Source organism: Hemiscyllium ocellatum, chromosome 6 (assembly GCF_020745735.1).
Source record: "Hemiscyllium ocellatum isolate sHemOce1 chromosome 6, sHemOce1.pat.X.cur, whole genome shotgun sequence".
Classification (NCBI taxonomy): Eukaryota; Metazoa; Chordata; class Chondrichthyes; order Orectolobiformes; family Hemiscylliidae; genus Hemiscyllium; species Hemiscyllium ocellatum.
Genome location: NC_083406.1, coordinates 29421007 through 29446328, shown reverse-complemented (window position 1 = coordinate 29446328; position 25322 = coordinate 29421007). Strand labels below are relative to the sequence as shown.

The 25322-nt window shown below is 41.8% G+C and overlaps 1 protein-coding gene across 4 annotated transcripts in view; it reads left to right on the top strand.

The window, feature by feature from the left end:
- The window catches only part of tbc1d4 (TBC1 domain family, member 4), a 275419-nt gene that overhangs the window by 218300 nt on the left and 31797 nt on the right, over nt 1-25322 (top strand). For all 4 annotated transcript variants that reach the window (XM_060825895.1, XM_060825894.1, XM_060825896.1 and 1 more), the window contains 4 exons: nt 10953-11125; nt 13912-14121; nt 18315-18476; nt 21110-21268. In XM_060825895.1, coding sequence (XP_060681878.1) covers nt 10953-11125; nt 13912-14121; nt 18315-18476; nt 21110-21268 — 704 coding nt within the window. The remainder of the gene's footprint in view (nt 1-10952; nt 11126-13911; nt 14122-18314; nt 18477-21109; nt 21269-25322) is intronic.

Below are 25322 nucleotides of genomic sequence, written 5' to 3'. Positions count from 1 at the left end.
ATAATGTAGCTCATTTCACACTTGCTAAATGTGACCTACACAATGATCCATTCTTTGTAAACAGAAGAAATATGTACAAACATAGTGTCTTTTCTGAATTACCAGGCAGCTGCAGACAATCTCAAATTCCCCACTACCTTCTCCATGGCAACACTTCAATTTGAGTCAACTAACCAATCAAAACCTTTAAATTGTGTTTGTTTGAAATTTGGCGTTCTTGACTTTATGGAGTCAAGACGAGTGGAATGAGTGAAATGTTTTGTCAACATGTCTGTTTTCAGTGTGGAACTTGGTGAGACTCATCAACAATCATAACAATCTGAGTCTGCTGATAAAACCCAGTTGCATTTCATTTAGCAAGGTTTAACTTATTCAAGAGCTTGATCGTGTAAAAGGATAGTTTCTCATCAATTAAGTGCTTACTACTTAGTTACATTCTGGTGGATGAGGCAGAGACATCAACAGTGTACCTTATGATAAGTTTAAAATCACTGATGGTGATATTCTGTTTTTAACTGCACAATGCATGCACTCCAGAACTCGATATCCTTTTAAGAGTGGTAATGCTAATGGACTCAGGGCTTCGCTACTATTGCAAAATTTGGGGACAGTGTTTCGAAGTGGATTATGCAGAAATGTGATTTCATTAAAAAGTCAAAGGACTGTGGATCATATCTTGAAAATAAATACTGGTGACTGCAATGAGAAAAAGTCTGGTGTTGGATTGTGATCTTGAGCAACATAAAGATGACTACTGGCTTGTATTCCTCGAGTATTGTTCTGGGGTTATGGTTCATGTTGGTTTGTACTGAGCTCCTTTGATTCACAGAATCAAACGTGGCTGTTATTGATGACTCACATTTGAATCAGATGTTTGTACCTTGGGAGTCAGTGTTTCAGCGTGTAATCTGAATTGATGCTGTACTGAAGGAGTGGCATGTAGTTAGATTTTTGCAGATGAGATGTAAACAGAAGATCCCATCTGCTCTCTTGGGCAGACATCAAAAATCCTCTGATAGTATTTTGAAGGTGGATATCAATATTTATCCCTCACCCAACATCATGAAAAAAGAAGAATACCTTACCATTTATATACTTTTTTCTCTTCCGTGGAACTCCAAAGAGTGAGTGGCAAAACTGAAAGTGCATATTGGGAATGGTATTACATGCCAATCAGCATGTGTAATCTCAGAGGAGGCGCAATTAGAGAGAGAGGTTGCTTGACATGAACACTTAATTTATGGGACAGATATTGGCTCTTGGATCCCCTACATGTCAGAAGCAACCTCAATTCAACAATATTTATTTGGCTGTGAAGCTCAAGGGTGGTCTGAGGATGCTATGTAAATGCAATTTCTCTTTTACTGTAATTAGGGTTATTTGAGTTGCCACCTTTGGAAAGAAGAATAGAACCAAAGCACAAGATTAAAAAAAATGCCTCAGCACTGCAGGGCTTCTTAAACATTGCAGAGCTCCCTAAACCTACAGGGAGCAACTTTTCTTGAAGGGTGAGGCACTTACTGGAGAGGCATATTAAAGCAAAATGAAATATCTGGCTGTGCAGATATTTCAGTACAGTTCCCGAATGAGTCTCTGCTGCTTTGGAAGTTGACATGATTGTGATGAGGCAAAATATTTCTACTAATATATGGGCAGAAGTAGGCAATTCAGCGCATTGATCCAGTTATGCTATTTAATAAGATCATGACTGAACGGTTTGTATTTTGAATTCCACATTTCCATCAACACCCTCCCTAACTCCAATCTGTGCATCTCCACTCTAAAAATATTCAATGACACCACCTCCTGAATTCCAGACTTGCACAATCTCAGAGGAAAAACAGAAGTTTGCTTCATTACTGTCTGAAGGGGTACTCCTGATGTTAAAACAATAGCCCTTGTTCTCATTTCACCACAAGAGGAATTATCTTTTCACAACCATCTTATAACGATAGTTTATGATCTTACACACTTCAGTCAAATTCCCTCTCATTCTTCTAAACTCCAGTGGGATTGAGGTTAAAAACAATGACTGCAGATGCTGGAAACCAGATTCTGGATTAGTGGTGCTGGAAGAGCACAGCAGTTCAGGCAGCATCCAAGGAGCAGTGAAATCGATGAAGGGCTTTTGCCCGAAACGTCGATTTCGCTGCTCCTTGGATGCTGCCTGAACTGCTGTGCTCTTTCAGCACCACTAATCCAGTGGGATTGAGCCCAGCTCATCTAACTTTTCCCCTTCAACCAACCCACTCATTCCAGATATCAATCCAGTAAACCTTGTCTGAACTGCTTCCTATGCACTTACGTCCTTTCTTAAGCAAAAAAGAACAATAGCACACACTATTCAAGTTGTAAAGCAGAAGCACGACATTTTTAGTAAATCAAACTACTTTGAATGCTTGAGATGCAACAAAAGAAAACATGTTGTTAGAGAAACTCAGTAAGTATGGCAGTATTTGTGAAGAGAAAACATTAATGTTTTGAGTTCAGTGACCCTTCTTCAGAACATTTCTGTCTTCACTTTTATGTTCAATTCCTTTTAGAATAATGAATAGCATTCTATTGCCTCCTTAATTATTTGCTGTACCTCCATTGTACCTTCTTGTAACTAATGCATGAGAACACAGAATCTCTGCATCTTAAAATTTTGCCGTCATTCACCTTTCTCTGCTATTTTTATGCTTGATAGCACAAAGCATACCTGAAAATATATAAGTGGATGCTTTTCATCTTGCACTCATCAGAACTACGACAATCTTAAACAAACGAAAACCATTACATACAGAGTAAGAAGAGGATGCTTATTGACCTGGCCATCATTGACATGGAGGTGCAGCAATACTGCAGGTAGATTCTGACTGCCATTTTGCATGCTCCAGCCCTATGACACTTAACCAATCAGAATCTTGCTGCCTTGTCCTGAGAATTAAGATTGACAGTTAATTCAATGTTCAGATGTTCTTCACACATCTCCATGTTAATGATGGCAAGCCAATCAACAACCTCTTCTCATTGAGTATAAGATGGTATCTCTTTGTTCATCTGTTTCTTGTATCTTAGTTCTGATGCATTCACGATGAAAAGCTTCAACCCCTAGTCTCCTTTCAGCAATTTTTTTGTTCTTCCTGCTAAAGTGAACAATTTCACATTTTTGCACAAAATATTGTCTGCTAGGTTACTGGCCACTCGCCCAACCTATCTATATCCCCCTTCTGTCATCTTTACAATGCACTTCCCTATTTCTTCCTACATCTCTTTGTGATATCTGGAGATTTGAGAGCCACAGAGATGTACAGCACTGAAACAGACCCTTCAGTCGAACTCGTCCATGCCAACCAGATATCCCAAAATTGTCTAGTTATGTTTGCCAGCACTTGGCCCATATCCCTCTGCACCCATCCTATTCAAATACCCATCTAGATGCCTGTTAAATGTTGCAATTTAAACAGCCTTCACCACTTCCTCTGGCAGCTCATTCCATACATGCACCACCCTCTGTGTGAAAAAGTTGCCCCTTAGATCCCTTTTATATCTTTCCCCTCTCACCCTAAACCTGTGCCCTCTAGTTCTGGACTCCTCCACCCCAGGGAAAAGATTTTGTCTATTTATCCTATCCATGCCATTCATGACTTTACAAATCCTTATAAGGTCACCCCTCAACCTCTGACACTCCATGGAAAACAGCCCCAGCCTATACAGCCTTTCCCTATAGCTCAAATCCTCCAACCCTGGCAACAGCCTTGTAAATCTTTTCTGAATCCTTTCAAGTTTTGCAACATCCTTCCGATAGGAGGGAGATCAGAATTAATTGCAATACTCCAAAAGTGACCTAACCAATGTCTTGTACAGCCACAACATGACCTCCCAACTCCTGTACTCAATACTCTGACCAATAAAGGAAAGCATACCAAATGCCTTTTTCACAATCCTATCTACCTGCGACTCCACTTTCAAGGAACTATGAAACTGCATTGCAAGGTCTCTTTGTTCAGCAACACTCCCTAGGATCTTAAGTGTATAAGTCTTGCTAAGATTTTGTTACTATGCCTTTGCTTCCTTCATCTCAGTAGTTGATATAAACTGTAAACATATAGAATGTATGAAAAAGGAGCAGAGATAGACTGCTTTAAATCTTGTATCTGCCCCACCATTCATGAATAATCGTGACTGATCTGTTTGTCTTTCAATTACTGTATTTCTAGCAACCTTCAATGATAGTTCGTCTCCTAATAGCATCTTCCAAAAGATTACTAGTTGCAATCTGCATTTGTACCACATCTTAGGCATTGTAAACTGTCCCCCATTGTAAATGCATATCAATCAAAATTAGACACCAAACCACAAGGGAATACTGAAACAGTTCACTGGAAAGTTAATTAAAGAGAGCTTTTCAAGAGTGCAGAGTCTTAAAGGTGGAGAGGAAGCGAGGTTTAAGGAGGGAATTTCAGAACTCAGTGTCGTGGCAGATGAAGCATGCTTACTAGCCTTGTAGAAGGCTGATGCAAAGTTTTACAGACAAAACATAGTGGACATGCCCAGCAGAATAGGCAGCCTCTGTAGAAAGTAACAGAGTTAATCGATAGAATCTTCCATTCTGGAGTACAAAGTCAGCAGTGGGCATGGAGGTTGGAGTCGTGTGGCTGCATACTTGTCAGCTCATCACCGATGCATTAGGGGAACTCATGGTGTGTCTTGTGATAAAGCAGGCAGAAAGTCAACAGCCCACCTGTTAGCTAATGGAATCAAAGGTCCTGAGTCCTATTTAAAAGTCACCAGGACAGGCAGTAATTCCCTGCAAGCCAGGAACATCATGTGAGCTCTTAGAGCAGATGCTTGCAGCAAAACATTTTGGCTCTTCCTCCTTTCCCCTGGTCATCCTGCCTCTCTCCTCCCTGTCCCTGACTCACTTCCTCCATCAGCTTGCCTCCCTTACTCAGACAGACTTTCACTCCTGATCCGTAGATTTCCATGGCCATTAGATTCCAATCTCCTGTGTTTAGTCCACTTCCTGCACCTATGCAACTCAGACCTCTGCCAGCAAATCTCCAACATCAACAAACACTACCCAAAGTTGACAAACAGCTGCTACTCACTCTGAAATCTAGCAAATATGACACCTTGCAATGCTGCTTCTGTGCAGCTGTAATCTGAAGTCATCTATTGCTTATTCACGTACAATTTATTTGAGAAGGGCACTACATTCTGGTGAGCCAGTTTTTTTTCAATCAGCATTCATGACATGCAAATACATGTGGAAAAAAAACTTCAGGAAGCTTTACCCACTTATAAAATTCCGAGAACCTGATTGCAAATTTTCATCCCGCAGCTAACAATCTGAGTTTTGGCCTTTCAGTGAGTTAGGTTCCCATGTCCACTTTGCTTTCCACTCCCAGGATCAATACAAGATTCTGCCCCTAGTTTCAAGTTGATGACCTTTCTGATCTGTTCTGATGCAACATCATGAAGCTAAACCATAAACTGAGTGAGTTCATTGCTGAATATTTCCAGCACTTTCTCTTTTCATTTTGGTTTCCAGCCTCTGCAATATTTTGGTTTTGTGGCAAGGTTTATAGTTAGGGAGCCTACCATTGCCATGCGTCTGCTCCTTTCCATCATAGGTAACCAATTCTTACAAGCAGGGAAGTGGTGGAGAACTTTTCAATGTCCATATAAAGTGACATTAAAATATCAGACCTGTGACTCACTGTGGCTATGAGCAGAGGCGTATGCAACGTAAATAATTTTATTACAAGGAGGGCGTGAGTATTGAGCATTTGAAATACATGACTTAATGGCAACAGTCTCTTGGATGAAGCAGTTTTTATATGACATGGTTCAAAAGAGTTACATTTATGAATTGTAGCAGAATTCATTACCTGCTCCCAACAGGTAGGTAAGGAGATCATGTCGTCGGCTGAGAAGCGAACTGAACTTTTTTCATTCATTCACTCGAATGTAGGTGCTGTTGGTAAAGCTGACATTGATTGCTTATCCCTAGTTGCTCCAGGGAAGAAGATGATGAGCCTTCCACTTTGGACAGAGTACCATTCCATAGGGTATCAGGAGATACTTCATGGTTTACTTGTTTTGCTTAGTTTTATGGTGTAACAAACCTTGTCTGGGCTGAATGTTTTTTTCTGAAGTATGTAAAGCTCTGTCTCTAATGTCTGCTAGTCCTTCGGAAGGTACGGGACAGGGGATGTTGGTGGAGGGTTGTCTTTTGGACTGGAAGCATGTGATCAGTGTGAGTGGCAAAGATCAGTGTGCTGGGCCCACTGCTTTTCATCGTTTATCTAAATGATTTGGGTGTGAATACAGGAGATATGGTTAGTAAGTTTGCAGATGGTGATGTTGTGGACTGTGAGGAAGGGTATTTCAGAGTACAGTGAGACCTCGATCACATGGGCAAATGAGTCAAGGAGTGGAGGGGAGTTTAATTTAGATAAATGTGAGATGCTGCCTTTTAGAAAGGCAAGCCAGGGAAAGACTTATACACTTAATGTTAGGAGCATTGCCGAACCTTAATAGTGCAGGTGCATAGTTCCTTGAAAGTGGAGTCACACGTAGTGGTGGTGAAGAAGGCATTTGGTATCCTTGCCTTCATTGGTCAGTGCATTGCATGTAGGAGTTGGGATATCACGTTATGGCAGTACTGGACATTGGTTAGGCCACATATAGAATACTGCATTCAATTTTGGTCTCCTCCCCTATTGGAAGGATGTCGTGAAACTTGAAAGGTTTCAGAAAAGATTTACGAGCAAGTTGCAAGGGTTGGAGGGTTTGAGCTATAGGAAGAGGCTGGACAGGCTGTGGCTTGTTTCCCTGGAGCATCAGAGGCTGAAGTCTATAAAAGCATGAGGGGCATCAATAGTGTGAATAACCCAATATCTTTTTCCCAAGGGAGGAGAGCCCAAAACTTCTGGGCTTAGTTGTAAGATGAGAGGGGAGTGATTTAAAGGGACCTAAGGGGCAATGTTTCCATGCAGAGGGGTTCAGGACCACTCTTTTGTAAACTGGAGAAAGGGTGGGCTTTGGAGTGCTAGGAAAAACAGAACCCTTTTGATACATGTTGAAGCAGGAACTCTCTATTAGACTTACTCCATTAAATCAGGGGAAGATTTCTGTGATAAAAACCTTTTTCCTAGCAGCCTGTCTTTTCTTTCAGGTAGGGGCACATCATTTGAAATATCCGAATATTGGAAAGGAGAGTTCTCTGTCACCCCGTAAGGAAGTGTAAGAAGTGAGAGTTGGAGCGGGAATGTTTCTGGGGATTGCATGTGCAGGAAGTGAGTCCCAGTGTTGAACTACTGGCCAGTTACATTTCGGAGGTGGAGTGGTGGGTGGACATGCTGTGGAGCATTCATGATGCTAAGGTTATAGTGGACAAAGGTGGTCACACCACAGATAAAATGCAGAAAGCAGATTAGTGACAATCAGGCAGAGAGGAGGAAGGCAAGTAGTGCAGGAGTTGCCTGTAGCTGACCCCATTTCCAACAGATACACTGATTTGGTTACTGCTCAGGATTGGACTTATAACGGATTTGTAGCAGGAACCAGCTCCGCAGCATCCTGGAAGGCTCCAGTGCCCAAGGGCAGGAAGAAGAATGGCAGGGAACTCCTCAGTAAGGGGATAAATGGCTGCAAAAAAGATTCCAGGATAGAATATTGCCTCCAGGGTGCCAGGGTCAAGGACGCTCTGAGCAGCTGCAAGATTTTCGTAAGGAGGAAGGTGAACAGCCGGTGGTCAATATACATATCAGTACCAATAACATAGCATAAAAAAAACAGAGGTTCTACAAGCAGAATATAGTGAGTTAGAATGTAAATTAGAAAGTACAACGTCAAAGGTAGTCATCTCATGATCATGATCAGCACCCTGTGCTAGCAGGAGTAAAATGATCTATCAGATGAATATGTGTCTAGGGAATAGTGTAGGAGGAATGGATCCAGATTCCTGGGGCATTGGATTGGTTCTGGGGAAGGTAGGACCAGTATAAGCAGGATGGGTCGTAACTGGGCAGGACTAGGATGAACGTTCCTGGTTTGGGGTGTTCGTGAGTGCTGTCAGGGAGGGGTTATGCTAGAATGATGTAGGATGGAAACCTGAGTAGGAAGACAGAGGAGGGAGATACCGAGATTAAAACATAATAAAATCAGAAAGATAAGAAGCAAAAGTGGTCGTCAGAAAAAAAGGTGAAAGATAAATAGGAACCTAGTGCCAAATAGAGCTAAGATGACTAACAGGGTTAGAAAGCCAAGTATAAAGGCTTTGCATCTTAATGCATGAAGCATTCACAATAAGGTAGATGAATTAGCAGTGTGAATTGGTACAAACTGTTGTGATATACGTTCAGTCCTCCCCATCTGATTTGTCATCCTGCATTTGGAGCTGCATGTTTGAGGTTTGCCCCAGACCAATTCATTTTGTCCCCCCCCCCATTGATTTGTCTGATTGCGCGGTCCTTTGTAGTTTACATATAGTCGTGGTATCCATGGAAGGAGAGACACACACACACACACCCCCTTCCCAAATCATTAATGGAGATGTTGCTCCAGGGTGACCAAGAATGGGAAGTGAACATCCGGGATATTCATTAATTCGGAAAAAAAGACAGAAAGGGAAAAGATGTGTGGGAACATTGTCAGTAAAAGGTGAAATCAGTGCAATATTGGGGAAAGGTATTGGCTTGAAAAATTATGATGTGGAATCAGCAGCATGAGGTAAAAAGCATTATTGGGGATTTGTCTATAAAAAGATAAAGTCTCAAGTCCTACCGGACAATAGGCGTGCTATCTCATTACAGAGAGAGACTGGTGGTTGTTTAACCTGAGAGTTACCATACCTCAAGACAGGTGAGAGGGTAACTTCAGTTGGTGTGGGAAATGAACCCACATTGTTAGTGTCTCTCTGCATCATAAATCAATCATCCAGGCAACTGAGCTACACTCCTAAACAATAGGAAATGTAAGGAAAAGTATGAACCATTAAGAATAAAAATATAATCATGGATGACTATAATTTACATGTAGATCGATCAAACCAGAGTAATAATGATATTGTGGAGGAGGATTTCCTTGAATGTATACATGATGGGTTTTTAGTCCAATAGCTTGAGGAACCAACTGGTGGATAGGTTATTCCAGAGTGAGTACTGAGCAATGAGAAAGGATTAATTAACAGTCTTGTATGTGAAGTCCCTTAGGGAAGAGCGATTATAATGTGATAGAATTCTTCTTTAGAATGGAGAGTGAAGTATTCAAATCGAAACTAGGGTCCTGAATCTAAGTAAAGGGAGGCTATGAGGGTATGAGCGCAAAATGGGAAGGATAGATTGGGGAACTTCATCTATCCACCATCAAGCTGTTTTGTAATGTTTAAAGAACATGTGCATGAATCACAACTGTTATTTCTTTTTCTCTCTGGTGTAAAAATAAATGAGGAAAGGTGGCTCGGCTATGGCTTACAGAAATCTATTAAGAGTAATATTAGAGACAAAGCGATGTATAAAATTGCCAGAAAAATGGCAAGTTTAAGGATTGGGAATATGTAAGAATTCAGGGAAACAGGACAAGAAGTTTGATCATGACTCGGAAAATAGAGTATGAGAGTAAATCTGCAGGGAACATAAGATTGACTGTAAAAGCTTCTATAAATATGTGAAGAGAGAAAGGTTTGTAAACATAGATATAGGTCCCAGACAGATGGAAGCCAGGGAAAATATAATGGGGAACAAAGAAATGTCAGTAGAGTTGAACACATACTTTGGTTCTTTTCTCACAGAAGGTACTCTCCCATAAATGTTAGGAATCCAAAGGTCCTGTGAGAATTGAAAGAAATCAGTATGAATAAGACGATGGTCGTAGGGAAGTAAATGCTGTTAATATCTGCAGCCAAGGAGAGTGGAGTTTTGAGTACAGATGAAGTAAATCAGAAGTGCAGTTTGTTTGTGTTTCACTTTTAGCACATAACAAATAGATGGGGCTAGGTTTTAAAGTAATCTGGAAGCCCCCATTGGAAGAACTTCACTGATATGGATAAATTAGAGAAGCTGAGGTTCTGCTTTGTGGAAGGTTGAGAGGAAATTTGATAGAGATTTTCAAAAACATGTGAGATCTAGACATGGGGGAAAGAAACTGCCCTTTAGTGGTGAGGTAAAGGAACACTGGACTCTGACATATATAAACAAAAATGTTTTTACATGTGTTGTTAGGATCTTCAGTGCACTGTTTGAGGATGTGGTGGAGGCAGCTTCATTTGTAGCTTTAAAAGAGCATTGTAATAGCCTTATGTCGAGAGAAAATTTGTTGGGCTGCAGATACAAGGCCAGGAGTCGTACTGGCTCGTTTGATCTTGCAGAGTACCAGCACAGGCACATGAGTCTAATGGCCTGCTTAAGTGCCGTAAGCACTCGTATTTATTTACAAATAAGTAATTTGGGCGCATTACATTTAAAAAAAAGGCAAGTGTGACTGGTAGAGTAAGGATAAATCTTTTCCAGATCACGATCAGTGGAAAGCTTAGTACCTTATGCTGTTTGCATGTTGATCTTGGATTTATGCTGTTCACTGTTGGTGCTGAAATGAGAAGTTCACACATTGACACAGTAATTCTATAAATGAAGAAAAGAAGCAAACGTCCTGGTTAGTAGCAGTTTCACTTCGCAGTTTAACTTCCTTATTTGTTGGAAAAAGTCAGAGAAGTATACATGTAATCCATTTAGCTGTTTAATCATCTTTTATCACTAATTTGTGTTCACGCCAATAGGATGAAATTTCTTCTTCATGGGACTATTTAATAAGTGTGTGCCCTTTTTGCTGCACCTCAATACCATGTTACATTTGGCCACTGTTTACTTCCTCACTGAGGAGTGATCAGTGCTGGAGACAATGGGTTCAATGTGTTCTTGGTTATGGTATTTGTCTCTGTGAATGCTTTCCTTTTTCTGCTTTAGTGATGGTGAAGGCAGGAGAAGGGCCTTTTCTGGCTGCAGCACTGAGTCGTTGAGTGGAGGAGGGGGTATCCTCACTCCTCGGCGAATCTCTTGGCGCCAGCGGATCTTTCTACGCGTCGCCTCACCCATGAACAAGTCCTCTGCGGCCATGCAGCAGAAAGGAACTTTGGAAGGTACAGTATTCCAGAGATGTGAGGAGATGTTTTGTTGTAGGAGGACCTCTTAATATCAACTTGGGAATGTTGCACATAACATATTAGAATTAGAATCCCTACAGTGTGGAAACAGGCCTTCGGCCCAACAAGTCCACACCGACCCTCCAAAGAGTAACCCACCCAGACCCATTTCTCTACCCTATATTTACTCCTGACTAATGCACCTAATCTACACATCCCTGAACACTACGAGTAATTTAGTATGGCCAGTTCACCTAACCTGCACATCTTTGGATTGTGGGGGGAAACCGGAGCAATGGGAGGAAACCCATGCAGACGCAGGGAGGATGTGCAAACTCCACACAGACAGTTGCCTGAGGCTGGAATCAAACCCGGGTCCCTGGCGCTGTGAGGTAGCAGTGCGAACCACTGAGCTACCATGCTGTCCGGTGATCAATAGCTTGACAGGTCATCATTCAGTGAGATCTGCCGTGAGTAGGTAGTTTTCTTTAATGATGGAGATGAAAATTTATCCCTTGACCTTTAACAGTGGGTAGAGTATGATTGGCATTGAGCACTCATTGATTGATGTTAACTCTACACAAAATGTGATTGAAGGACAAGGGCACACCATTTAGAAAGGTGACAGAGGGAAATTAAGGAAGTAGACACTGATTAGCTTAACATCTATTGTCAGGTATTTGCTGAAATCTATAACTAAAGATTTGATGATGGAACTTTTTAAACGTTTAACTGGTCAGAGAGCCAGCATGGATTTGTAAAGGGTAGATCATGTCTGAATGTTTAAGCCAACAAGGGAATGTCCATGTTTTTCTGTGTGTGTGTGTTTCGATATCCAGAAGATATTAAAGTCCCTCTTAAGGAAGGAGTTAGCTAAATTTGAAGTGAATAAAATTGAAGGTTATTGTCAACATGGTTAGGAAATTAGCAGGCGGGAAGGAAACAGAATGTGGGGAGAATGGGCAAGTACTCTTATTGGCAGGATGTGACTAATAGTGCCTCCAAGAAGATAGTAATGTATCTTCACAAGTCATTGTGATCTTTAGCAACTTTAGACAATGGGACTGAAAGTCACAAAGTAACTGATGATACAATGGTAGGTCATAACTTAAGTGATGCAGATGGAAGCATAAAATTATCAAGCAATATTAATAGATTAAATTAAACAACTGGGCAAAAACAATGATGAATGGATTTCAGTACAGACAAATGTAAATTCAACTATTGAACATACAAAGGATGGAACAGAGTAGTTTTTAAATGGTGCAAGGCAAAGGAATAGGAGAGGTCCAAAGAGGTTTGGGCTTCAGATACACGGCTCTGTAAAGCATAAACAGATGCAGAAAATAATCACAAAGCTTCGTGGAGAGGTGATCATTATCTTGAGAGGAATAAAGTACAACGGTCGGAAGTTATGCTTCAGTCACAGAAACCCTGTGAAGACCACATCTAGAATAATACCCAGCAGTGTCCAACACCATGTTTTGGAAAGATATATTAGCCGTAAAGATGCAGCAGAGATTTATAGCATCCAATGGATGAGCTACCAGGTGCAATTTTCTGGAATTTGTGTGATTTGATCAAGGTTTTCCTGATATTAGGAAACCAGTAGAGAGAATCTATTTCCACTTACTGGGGAGCCCAGAGCTGTGGGCACGGTGTGATATGTTAGGAAACACTTTTACACACAAAAGCTGTGGACTGTTTTGAACTCTCTTACACAAACAACAATTGATCCAAGGTCAAAAGTTAAATTTATAACCGAGTGTCTTTATTTTTGTTAGTCTAAAGTGTTAAGGGATATGTGGCAAGAGCACATAGGTGCAGTCAGGTTGAATGGTGGAATGTACTGAAGAAGATAAACAGCTGACCCCCTATTCCTATGTTCATACAGTTGCATGGATTTCATGTTTAGTATAAAGGGCCTAGGTTCTTTCCTAACCTTCAAGGAAACTCTCCTTGAGTCTGTGGGATTGATTTCCCCAATACAACATGTTTCTTAGCTACAGTGACATGTTGTATCCATACTGATTATCATTCATGTTTTAATCATTTTGCAGGGAGCAGAATAAAGATTGGGATTAAGACTAAAGATTGGGATTAAGGTAGAAACTATAATCACATAAACATCAAGAGAAGATTAATTTCTATACTTTTAAGACTGTACGGATTTTATTTTAATTGAATGAAAGAAACAAAATTGCGGATATTTAAAATTAATTGTTCATGACCAGAGACATTATTCAGCAGTAATTGTGACTTACAAACATTACATTACAAACTTAATTACACCTCAGTCAACGAGAAGAAATAATTGAAATTCAAATCCAATTCCTAATTGTGACGTTGATTACACCTGCAAAGGTTTGCAACAGTACACCCTTTGGAGGAGCAGAGTGTCCCTGATTCAAACTCCTAGATTTTTACATTTAAGTACACAAGTGCAGACAGTGGACATCGCTGTCAGTTGCACAAAGTAATGACGTTAAATATTGATAGTTTCATCCCCATGACAACTACAAAATCTGGCCGATAGTTCTGCTTGATTATCTTTTTGGGGATCAGGGAGGAATTTTGTACAAAGTTGTCCACCACTGAAGTAACTGGGGTGGGGATTATGGAGAGTAATTCATGCTTGGTGCTGCTGAAGGGATCAAATGCCTATTTGCGTCCTTGTTTTCTTGTGCTTTTGTGTAAAGGTGACTGTGGAAAAGGGAGTCTGTATTCTACTTCTATGAAGCTAGACAGTTGGCATAAGAAACTTGGTCTTTCTGTTTCTGCAGATCATCTTGAAAGCATTGAGCTGCCACCGCTTTCACCGCTCACTCCAGCTGTGGAAGAGGATCCCTTAGCCTCCCTGCTGATGGCGGATGATGCCCCCGTTGGAGAGAAGAAGAAACACTCTTCTGAGGAGCTGCGGATCATGTGGAGAAAGGCCATCTGTCAGCAGATCCTATTGCTTCGGATGGAGAAGGAAAACCAAAGGCTGGAAGGTTGGTTTGCATCAAAGCGTAAAGTGTATTCTCAGAGATACCTGTTAAGGTCGTGATCGTGCCTTTGAGCATTAAAGGAAGAACTGTTCCTCAAAAAGCATCTGTTAAAGAAATAGATGCTGATGGGGTCACTGCAACGAATGATGGGCATGAGCTTATTTGGCACTAGGATTAGTTAGGCCACTCTCAAACTCTCAACTGACACCAACATTCGGTCCTGGGCTTTTGAAGGAAGTGGGCTTAATGCTGTAAGAGACACGTTTACCATTTTTGCTCGCAGTCAAACGATTTTGTCAAATTTTTTTGTGTTTAACACAGTTGAATGTGCAACACTTAAAGGAGCCACCAGAGACTGCCACCAGTAAGTTAACATCAAAACAACTGAATTACTGAAATTGTGCACTGTTAGATGTGTGTTGGTCGGACCTCCTTCCACTGGCTGCTTGCATCCTGATGACTGCTAAAGATCCATTCCTGTGAAAGTCTTGCCTCAGATTTGACATGGCAGTTAGCCCTGCTACTGTGTTTAATTCAGGCAGGATTGGAGTCCAAATAAACTTTGTCTCTTTTCATTCACTGATTGCTTCCTAGCAGAGGAGATTTATATCATGGAGAAACTGACAAAAAAAATGGTCTCACATAAATGCTAGGATTAGTGTAAGAGTCATCAAAATTTGTTAACCCACACCCCAAGCAGTGGAAACTGATCTTGCAATCTTTTTCTCTCTCCCTCATTTCATACCCCAGTGAAGTTTGCTTTCTTGCTGCTTAATTACTCTGCTTTCTGAAATATTGATGGCTGTCTCAGATGGTACTCAAATATTTAACTACCAACATCATGGGGTGAGATGAGATTGCCTCCACGATTTATACCAATAACAGATTGGAATTAGCTGCATGTTAAAATGATATAATTTACCACAAAGATGTCCCCACATCTGTTCTGAGGTTTATATGAGGAGTGCTTTGTTTTTTCCATGAATTCCAAGAGCATATAATAGTTCCCTGGGAATTCTAATGCAAATGATTGACCATCTGTGCCATAGGAGGCACAGGTCAGGGGTTTAACTCCATTTGCCTGGATAGGTGTAGCTCCAAAGACAATCGAGAAACTTGTCACTGTTCAAAACAAAGCAACCTACTTGACTGGTAAACCTTCCTTCACTCTAAACATTCACTCCATCCACCACAGATGCACACTGGCCATGTAAAAAACATCACAGCTGCAAAAAAAAACATTAAGACATTGGCAGCTCCATCCAAATCCCGGAACCTGGAAAGACAAAGGCAGCGTGGGAACATCTCTGCCCGTAGGTGTTCCTCCAAGCCACAAACCATCTTGACTTGGAACTATGACACCATTCCTCCAGTGTTTCTGTTGAACTTCATCCCTAACAGCACTGTGGATGTACCCACACCACATGCACTGCAGCAATTCAAGAAGGCATCTCACCCCCACCTTCTCAGAGGTAGTTAAAGGCAGACAATAAATGATTGCCTGTCCACTATGGCAGAAATCTCAGAATAATTTTGTAAAAACATTTCGATCAAATCTGAAATGATTGACTGTCGATGTTTAATTTAGTGAAGAATCTGGATATTTCTTACATTTCATGTTGGTATAGATTACAACAGCAGCCTGTTCTGATAAACCCTTCACACACCCTTCTACGTAACAGCACTGTGTAATGTGTTTATTTTCAAGAATTGTATCAAGTTAAAGTTTGCAAGGTTTTGCTCCAATCTTGGAGAATTGAAATTAATCCTCAAAAGCTTAAAAGCATTTTGATGCCCTGAGCATATGCTTGTATTGATGTGACGCTGTAACGTGGGGATGAATCCTCAGTAAACAGTACTCAATGGTTGTCTTCACAAGGACATGGTTTATAATTTTAAAAATGGCATTAATAATTAAATGAACAGCTGAGGGAATCTGGACTCTCTTGAAATTGGTCACAGTGACTGAAACCGTTTGAAGCCTATTGCCATACCTCGTGTTGCCTTGGAAATTGTGTCGGACTTGTTGGTAGGCAGGATGTTCAGCTGCCATTCCTTAAGTGTGCTGCACACAGACTGGAATACCCCCAGCAATTTCTCAAGGACGTCCAAAATCTCTCATTAAAAAATCTGCCTTAAGCAGGCATTTAAAGTGTAGCTGTTTGTAACGTCTCATATTTCTAACTCTTCCCTATGAGATTTATAGACTTTCAATTGACCCACTATCAGCACAGATGCTTTTTCCACTGTCTACAGGTATGAACTTCCAGAAACTCTTTTCCAATGAATTACCCTGCATCCCCTCACCCTGGCCAGATGCACCACAGCAACCAGGGCTTGTTAGAATCACAGCAAGTCCCTTCATCACCCATCTTCTTTAAAGAGATAGTCCAAACATATAATAGTCTTATAAACAATGCATTTCGAATAGTCTTTCAGATTAATTCTAAACCAGGGCCCCATACATTTAGATTCTGTACAGTGTGGTAACAGGCCACACTGACCCTCTGAAGAGTAACCAACTCAGACCAGTTCCCCAACATTTACCGCTGACTAATGCACCTAACACTCTGGGCAATTTAGCATGGCCAATTCACCTGACCTGCACATCTTTAGACTGTGGGAGGAAACCGGAACACCCAGAGGAAACCCACGCAGGCACTGGAAGAATGTGCAAACTCCACACAGATAATCGCCCATGGCTGGAATTGAACCCAGGTTCCTGGTACTGTAAGGCAGCAGTGCTAACCACTGAGCCACCATGCTGCCCCAAGGCTATATTTTTCTTATAGCCAGCATTTATCCAGAACAACAGGTTCTTCAGACATTGCCGTTCATGGAAATTGATTTGAGCTCATTGGCTGCTGGATTTCCTACATTACAACGTGACTACAGTTCAAAAATACTTCTTTGGCTTACAGCAGGTTTACAGGTAAAAACTATGCATGTATCTGTTCTTGTACAGTGAGATCTCCCACATTGGTTCCTCTAAGGTCAGCTGTGAATTTCACTTTGTTCGTTTTACCTCGACGCACCGCAATGCCCAGAGATACATGTACTCAGCAGCAAAGGCAGTAACTGTGCAGATTCACTGCCTTGTCCATTCAGTGGTTCTATCCATTAATTTTAAAGACCACCCAATGGGAAGCAATTTTAATTCATCTATCACTTAGGATCCTGATTGGAGTGGATTCACTGTTGGTTTTATACCCACCTGATATAACCTCAGTTAAAATTTCTATGGAATATTTGATAGGGTAGGTGCAAAATCAGCATTCTATTTGAGACATATGTTCCCAGACAAAGGACAATAGTTTGTCAGTGATGAGCTGTTCCTGACAACAGAACTGGAAGTGTGTGCCACCTCCACTCTCTTGCGTTGCTTCATTGCCCACAAGTCAATTCAAAGCGACTGTGGTATGTGCAGGAAACATGTTATCACATGACAGTGAAAACTTTGCTGCTTTCAGCTGTCAAAGCCTCAGCCAAGACTGCACTAGAAAGTGCTTCCTGATCAAACTGGGAGACTCTCTATTAATGCACGAATATTCCTGTCCAACTCGATTGCCATAAACTTAAGACCTTTTGAAAGCATTTATTGAGAGGCACGGATGTTTTCAAATTTAAATTTTATTTATAAGTAATTCATGTCACATTAGTATCACTTTACTTGTGTGCATCATTGCTACTTGTTGAGGCTAGCTTAGTCAGAACGTTAAATACACAGGCACACCCCATATTGATGATTATCAGGAAGTTAGACACATATCTTTAATTGTGGAAGAAATAATACTGGGATTTTGTCAACACTCTTTACTGAATATTCATATTAGTGTCTAGTGAAATGTGCACTATTTTATGGGACAAAGTTGACATAATTAAAAAGGTTTACTGTTAATAAGTGTGAATTAGTATTATTCATGCTACAAGTGGTGACTTTTTGCCATGTAGCATGAGGTCTGACATGCCACTGGCTGAATTCTTATATCTCAATCTGTCTTTGGATGTTAATGTTCCACCTCTTGCTTAATGCAGTCCTAGTAGATCACACGTTCTGTTCTTAAAGATGCAAAAATAATCATCTCGAAGGAATCGAGGTGAAATTGCCTCTCCCTTCCTAGCTCTTTCTGAATGTTGTTCTGATATGCGGTCAGAGAGTTATTAACTGGGTGAATTTTTCAAATCTATATTTACAGCGAGCAGAGATGAGCTTCAGACCAGGAAGGTAAAACTGGATTATGAAGAGTTTGTGCTTTGTCAAAAAGAGGTTTCTACAGTTTGGGATAAAATGCTAACCACTCCAGGAAGGGCAAAGGTGAAAGTTGACATGGAGAAAGTCCATGCTGCTCTTAGTCAAGGTCAGTGCTTGATTATTAACTTTGTTTCCCACAGCACCAGACTCATCCTATTTTGGAGACTTCCCTGAGGTGTTTTTGGATTGTAAGGGGGAAATTCATAGAAAATGATTAATTAAAAATAAGCAAACATAAATTGACTTTGACCATACTGTTTATAGCCATTTGAATCGAAATTTGAAGACCTGGGATTTTTCCTATTTTAAATGCAATCCAAAATGCCAAAATTAATTGCTTAGAAAGTACTATTGCCTCGAAAACGTGGTTGCTAGAACATAAAAATATTTAGCCAAACCGTTTCATGTTAGTATTTATCTTTCACCCTACTTCATCTCTCTCTGTGTTGACACTTCATCTTCTGTGTTAGCTGCAACTCAGATGATGGCACTCATGTCTCTGAGTTAGAAGCTCATACGCTCCAGTCCCCCTCCAGGACTTAAATCTAAAAAGCTTTGCTGCTGCTCTGCACAGAGGGATTACAGTTCTGTCAGATGAGCCATTTTTCAGATGCAATATTCAACCAAAAGGCAGCAGCCCTCTCAGGTGAATATCAAAGATCCCATGATACTATTTCAAGAAAAGAGGAATTATTCCTGGTGTTTTATTAATGTTTATTGTTAAAAAAAAACAAAAGATAGGCAAGGCATGATCAAATTTTTGTTTGTGGAAACACACGTGTGCAAATTGGGAGCTGTATTTCTTACATTCTCAGCTCCATTGGCTGGAAAGCACTTTGGCATGCGCAGCAGTCATGAAAGGCGCTACAAAAATGCAAAATTATCTCTTTTAATAAACTCTTTCAGAATAGAAAAGAAATATTGTTTATTATTGCAAAACTCATAACTGCGATGCTGGAAATTGGAAACAAAAGCAAAAATTGCTAGAGACATTCAACGCATTGAGAACCATCTACCTCTATGTGACATTGGTCACTTTAATTTCTCTGCTGCCCTCACCCATTAGAATTAATCTCCCACTGAACTGACTGCACTCTGTGCTGTCTGATCCAATCCTGCCTTTGTATTCTAGCCTGCCATCAGGTTGGTGCTGTTGTTGTCTGCTGCACTGACCTCTACATTGTGATGGCTGTGCTTCAGCTCTCAGACACCTCCACCTAGCTCCCTTGGATCATGACCCCACCATGGCACATCAGGCTTTTATGTCCATGGACTGTCACTAACCTCATCTCATTGGGGGATCTCTGCCCATCTCCCCCCGATCCCCAACACCACCACCACCCCCTACTACGTCCACCACCACCCTCCAGGTCAAAAGTGTGACCCTGGGTACTCACATGGGCCCCAGTTATGCCTGTCTCTTTGTGAGGCACGTGGAACGTTCCTTGTTCCAGCCCAACTCCAGTCCCCGCCACAACTCTTTCTCCGATATATTGATGACATCATTGGAGCTGCTTCTCTCTCATCCAGAATTGGAAAAATTCATCAAATTTGTTTTCATTTTCCACCCTGCTCTCACCTTCACCTGATCCATCTCTGACTCCTCCCTTACCTTCCCCAAAATGTTTATTTGCACTTGTGGGGATAGGCTGGCCACCAATATTTACTACAAATCCACTGAGTCCCACAGTTACCTTGACTGTACATCCTCACACCCTGCTTCCTGTAAAAACTCTATTCCATTCTTCCAGTTTCTCTGTCTCTGTTGAACCTGTTCTGATGATGCTATCTACTGCAGGTGATGCATCAGAAATGTCCACCTGGGACATCCTGGTGCACTCTTCCTCCAATTCCCAATATCTCCCCACGGCACCTCCCTGTGCCATTGCAGAAGGTGCAACACTTGCCTGTTAACCCCCTCCCTTCTCAGTGTGCAAGGCTCCAGATACACTTTCCGGGTGAAGCAGTGATTTACCTGCACTTCACTCAGACTAGTCTGTGGTATTTGCTGCTCACAATGTGGTCTCCTTTACACTGGGGAGGCAAATGCAGGGTGGATGACTACTTTGCCAAACACTTACGTTCTGTTCATATAAATGACCCCAAACTTCCTTTTGCCTGCCATTTCAACACTCCCCCATTTTTCCACGGCAATATTTCAATCTCGGGTCTGCTGCATTGTTCCAGTCGGGTTTAGTACAAGCTAGAAGAGCAGCACCTCAATGTTTGCTGGGGGGGCCGTGCTGCCTTCAGGACTTAATATCAAGTTCAATAATTTTAGCGTCTGAAAACCTCCTTCCATGTGTACTATTCACCCCCAAAACCCCAGATTCATGACATGGGCTGCTTTCAGCACAGTTGACCCATTTTCACCCATTCATAGTCCCTCTTATCTCCTCTCCAGCTCGTCTTCTTCCCTGCCTTACTATTAACCATTCCTTTGTAGCTCACTCTCTGGACTCCATCTCCACCTATCAGCTTAATCCCTAGCCCCCCACGCCACTCCTTCTCTTATACCACTGTGAACAAAAACCACTTTCACCCAGACGTCATCAGTTTTGAAGTAGGATCACTGGACTTGAAGTATTAACTCTGCTTTCTCTCCTCCTGATAATGCCAGACCTGCTGAGTTTCACCAGCAATTCTTAAATTGTTTATTGTTGGTTGTTAGCCATTGAATAAAATGGCTGTGTGGAGTTGGAAGAATAGTCTATGCAATGAACTACTTTTGTGTGACAGGTGTACCAAAGGCTCGGAGAGGAGAGATCTGGCAATTCTTAGCCGAGCAGTACCGCTTGAGACACCGGTTACCAGAGAAACAGCAACCGGCAGACATTTCATACAAAGAACTTTTGAAACAGCTGACTACGCAGCAACACGCCATCCTGGTTGACCTTGGTAACAGTCCATGCCTTACTGATGTGGTCGATTTATAGTTTTACTGTATGCCACTTAGAATGGAATAAGAATATGTTACATTTATGCAGCGCCTTTAGAGTAATTAAATACTTCACAGCAATTTAACATTAGACACATGGGACGATTATAGAAGTGATGATCAAGAGCTTAGTAAAAGAGGTCAATTTTAACAAGATTTTGAAAGGAGAATAAAAATGTAGTAATGTAAAGAATAAATGTAATGATTTGTTTACCCAGCTCTTTAAGCAAACTAGAGCGAGTAATGAAAGAAGATTAATTTGGGGCAAAGCAATTTTTTTTCTCTCTGCATTAGGATTTTGTGGTAAAAACAATGACTGCAGATGCTGGAAACCAGATTCTGGATTAGTGGTGCTGGAAGAGCACAGCAGTTCAGGCAGCATCCAACGTGCAGTAAAATCGATGTTTCGGGCAAAAGCCCTTCATCAGGAATAAAGGCAGAGAGCCTGAAGCATGGAGAGATAAGCTAGAGGAGGGTGGGGGTGGGGAGAAAGTAGCATAGAGTACAATGGGTGAGTGGGGGAGGGAATGAAGGTGATAGGTCGGGGCCGGGGGCCACATCCATCAAAGTTTTCCCTGCACATCCACTAATATCATTTATTGTATCCGTTGCTCCCGATGCGGCCTCCTCTACATTGGGGAGACTGGACGCCTCCCCCCCCCCACCCCTAGCAGAGCGCTTCAGGGAACATCTCCGGGACACCCGCACCAATCAACCACACCACCTTGTGGCCCAACATTTCAACTCCCCCTCCCACTCTGCCGAGGACATGGAGGTCCTGGGCCTCCTTCACCGCCGCTCCCTCACTACCAGATGCCTGGAGGAAGAATGCCTCATCTTCCACCTCAGAACACTTCAACCCCAGGGCATCAATGTGGGCTTCAATAGTTTCCTCATTTCCCCTTCCCCCACCTTACCCTAGTTCCAAACTTCCAGCTCAGCACTGTCCCCATGACTTGTCCTATCTGCCTATCTTCTTTTCCACCTATCCACTCCACCTCCCCCAGCCCTGACCTATCACCTTCATCCCCTCCCCCACTCACCTATTGTACTCTATGCTGCTTTCTCCCCATCCCCACCCTCCTCCAGCTTATCTTTCTACCCTTCAGGCTTTCTGCCTTTATTCCTGATGAAGGGCTTTTGCCCAAAATGTCAATTTTACTGCTCCTTGGATGCTGCCTGAACTGCTTTGCTCTTCCAGCACCACTAATCCAGAATTAGGATTTTGTAGCCAGTAGATGGTGATGTTGCACATTTTATCTGAATGTAACACTTGGACAACTAACTGCAGTATCAATTGTGTCATTTAATTTTTTCCTTTCTTTCTTGTTTTCACCTTGCTTGCCTTTGCATCAAGGCATTTATCTTTCTTTGCCAGTATAATTATTTCAAACTATTTTTTGCATCCCATTTCTTTTTCTGATTGCTGTGCTTTAGTTTTTTTTTAAATATTCAGTTTAAGCTCATGTGTTCTGTTTTCACCTTGTGGCTCTTTGTTGTCTCATCTAATTTTCCTAATCAATCCTTTGTGTTCTCTTCATCCCTTCTGCCTCTTCTTACTGCTGGATACACCCAAACTGTTCCATATCAATTGTCATATTAAAATACTCATCTTGGACTTCAAATCACTCCATGGTCTAACACCTTCCTATTTTAGAGACCTCTATTCTGTTCTGAATATTTTATTGTGTAAGGATGTCAAGGTCTGACAGGGTCAATGCTGAAGAGTGCCTTATGCATCACACTCACGATAATATCATGTGGATTTGGTGAAGAAATGGTTTAGGATCGCAACGGAATGAGACTTGTTATCTGTGTCATTCTCATTGTCTTTGTAACAGTATCTTATATTAATGGAACTTGTTCGTTGTTGCTCTCAAACAAGAAAATACATCTTGTTTCAGACAATGAATGGCAGGTCCCTAGGGAGTACTGAGGAACAAAGGGACCATGGTATACAAGTCCTTAGATCCCTGAAGATGTCAGCATAGGTGGACAGGGTGGGGAAGAAGGCATATGGATGTTGTCTTCATTACCCAGGGCATAGTAGATCTGCAAGAATTCTTGTTACAACTTTATAAAATGTTGATTAGACCATAAATAGAATATTGTATGCAGTTCAGTTTGACAGTCTGTTGGAAGGACGTGATTGCACTGGAGAGGGTGCAGAGAGATTTACCAAGAGGTTGCCCACAGTGAAGTCTCAGTAATGAGGAGAGACTGGATGGGCAGGGTTTGGTTTTCTTGCTTAAGCGGAGGCTGAGTGGGAGGGGTAATCTGATTGAGACATACAAAATTATGAGAGGCAAAGCCAGGAGAGTTCATCAGAGTTTTGTCCCCCATGGCAGATGTGTTTAAAACCAGGGAGCATAGGCTTCAGGTGAGGACTGAGTGGTTTAAAGGAGATTTGAGAAAAGAATTTTCACTCTGGAGGTGGTAGATATATGGAATGTGCTGCCTCGACAGTGTGGTGGAGGAAGGTACACTCACATTTAAGAAGCTTTGGATGAGCACTTAAAATGCCAAGGCACAAGAGGTTAGGACCAAGTGCAGGTAAATGGGATTAGTACAACTTGGTAGTTGTTGATTGGAATAGATGTGATGGGCTGAAGGGCCTGTTTGTATGCTGTTAGACTCTATGACAAGAGCCTGTTCCCATTAGATTATCAAGTGCTTTTCCCCACCATACCAGACCAAATACTGTAGGTCCAAGAACCAACATCCTGTAGATCCCTACCCTGAAAGAGCACGCTGGCACAAATATACTTCATAATGAAAAGTAGAACAGAGAGCTCATTCACTCTGGTAAGCACAGGTACAGACTACTGGCAGAATGTATTTTTAGTGGGGACCACTCAGTTGCACAGTTGACAAAGGTGAAGCCACTGTGTCCAATCCAGAATCCATCAAAGATGAATAATCAAAGTCCATTTAAATGTAGATGGAGAGTGATCTTCTGTGGTTCTCAGTCTGGCAACAATTTTCAATCTTGTTTTCAAATACTTCTATGGATTCACCCCTCACTATCTGTGTAACCACCACCATAGAATCCTGCAGTGTAGAAACAAACCATTTGGCCCAACAAGTCCACACCTACCCTCTGAAGAGCAACCCGTCTAGACCCATCCCACTACTCTTTCCCTGTAACCCTGCATTTCCATGGCTAACCCATCAAACCTACACATGCCTGGATACTGAGGGCAATTTAGCATGGCCAATCCTCCTAGCCAGCACACCTTTGGAATTCGCAGCCCTGCAATTTCTAAGATATCTGTGTTCTCAAACTCGTAGCCTCTTTAGTGTCTTTAATTTTAATTGCTTCATCATTACTTTCATTTGGCTGTGTTCTAAACTCTTGAGTTCTTTTCCTAAACTTCTCCACCTCAGCCTCACTTTTCACCTTTGCAAAACTCCTTAAAAACTGTCTGTTTGACCATGCTATGTGTCATCAAGCATAACATTGACATCTGTGGCTTGGTGTTAGATTTAAAAGCAACTGGGTCAGACAGAGGGCACAATGTGTGAGGGGAGCTCATGGGGGCGTGGACGGCTGGGGGAGTGGACAGGGGCAGTGTTGGATGGGGTTGAGTGGTGGATGAGGTGCAGAGGCTTGCGGGCGGTGTGCTGCTGCCTAGTCTCCTGAACAGAGGTAGACGTAGCAGGTGCTCTCTGTGTCAATCCCATTGAACTGATTGGTGGTGGGGCGGGGGGAGGGCGTGGTTTCAGCAATGCTGCATGTCCCTTACACACAAGTGTGTGTCTGCTCAGAAACAAACCTGAGATAGAAAGAGGGAGCAAGGCAGGCTGAGCAGGGAAAAATGAAACTTTAGAAAACTCTGAGCCCCAGAGGTGAAACATTGAATCAATTAACCAAATAATCAATTACCTGAACAAAATAGTGCCCGCCCATCTCGTTCGGATAATTGAGGTTCCTATGTGTATATTCTGCTGATTCAGGTGGTGTGGGGAGGAGCAGGTAGTGAGAGGGTGGGACAGAGTTGCCAGAGATGTGGG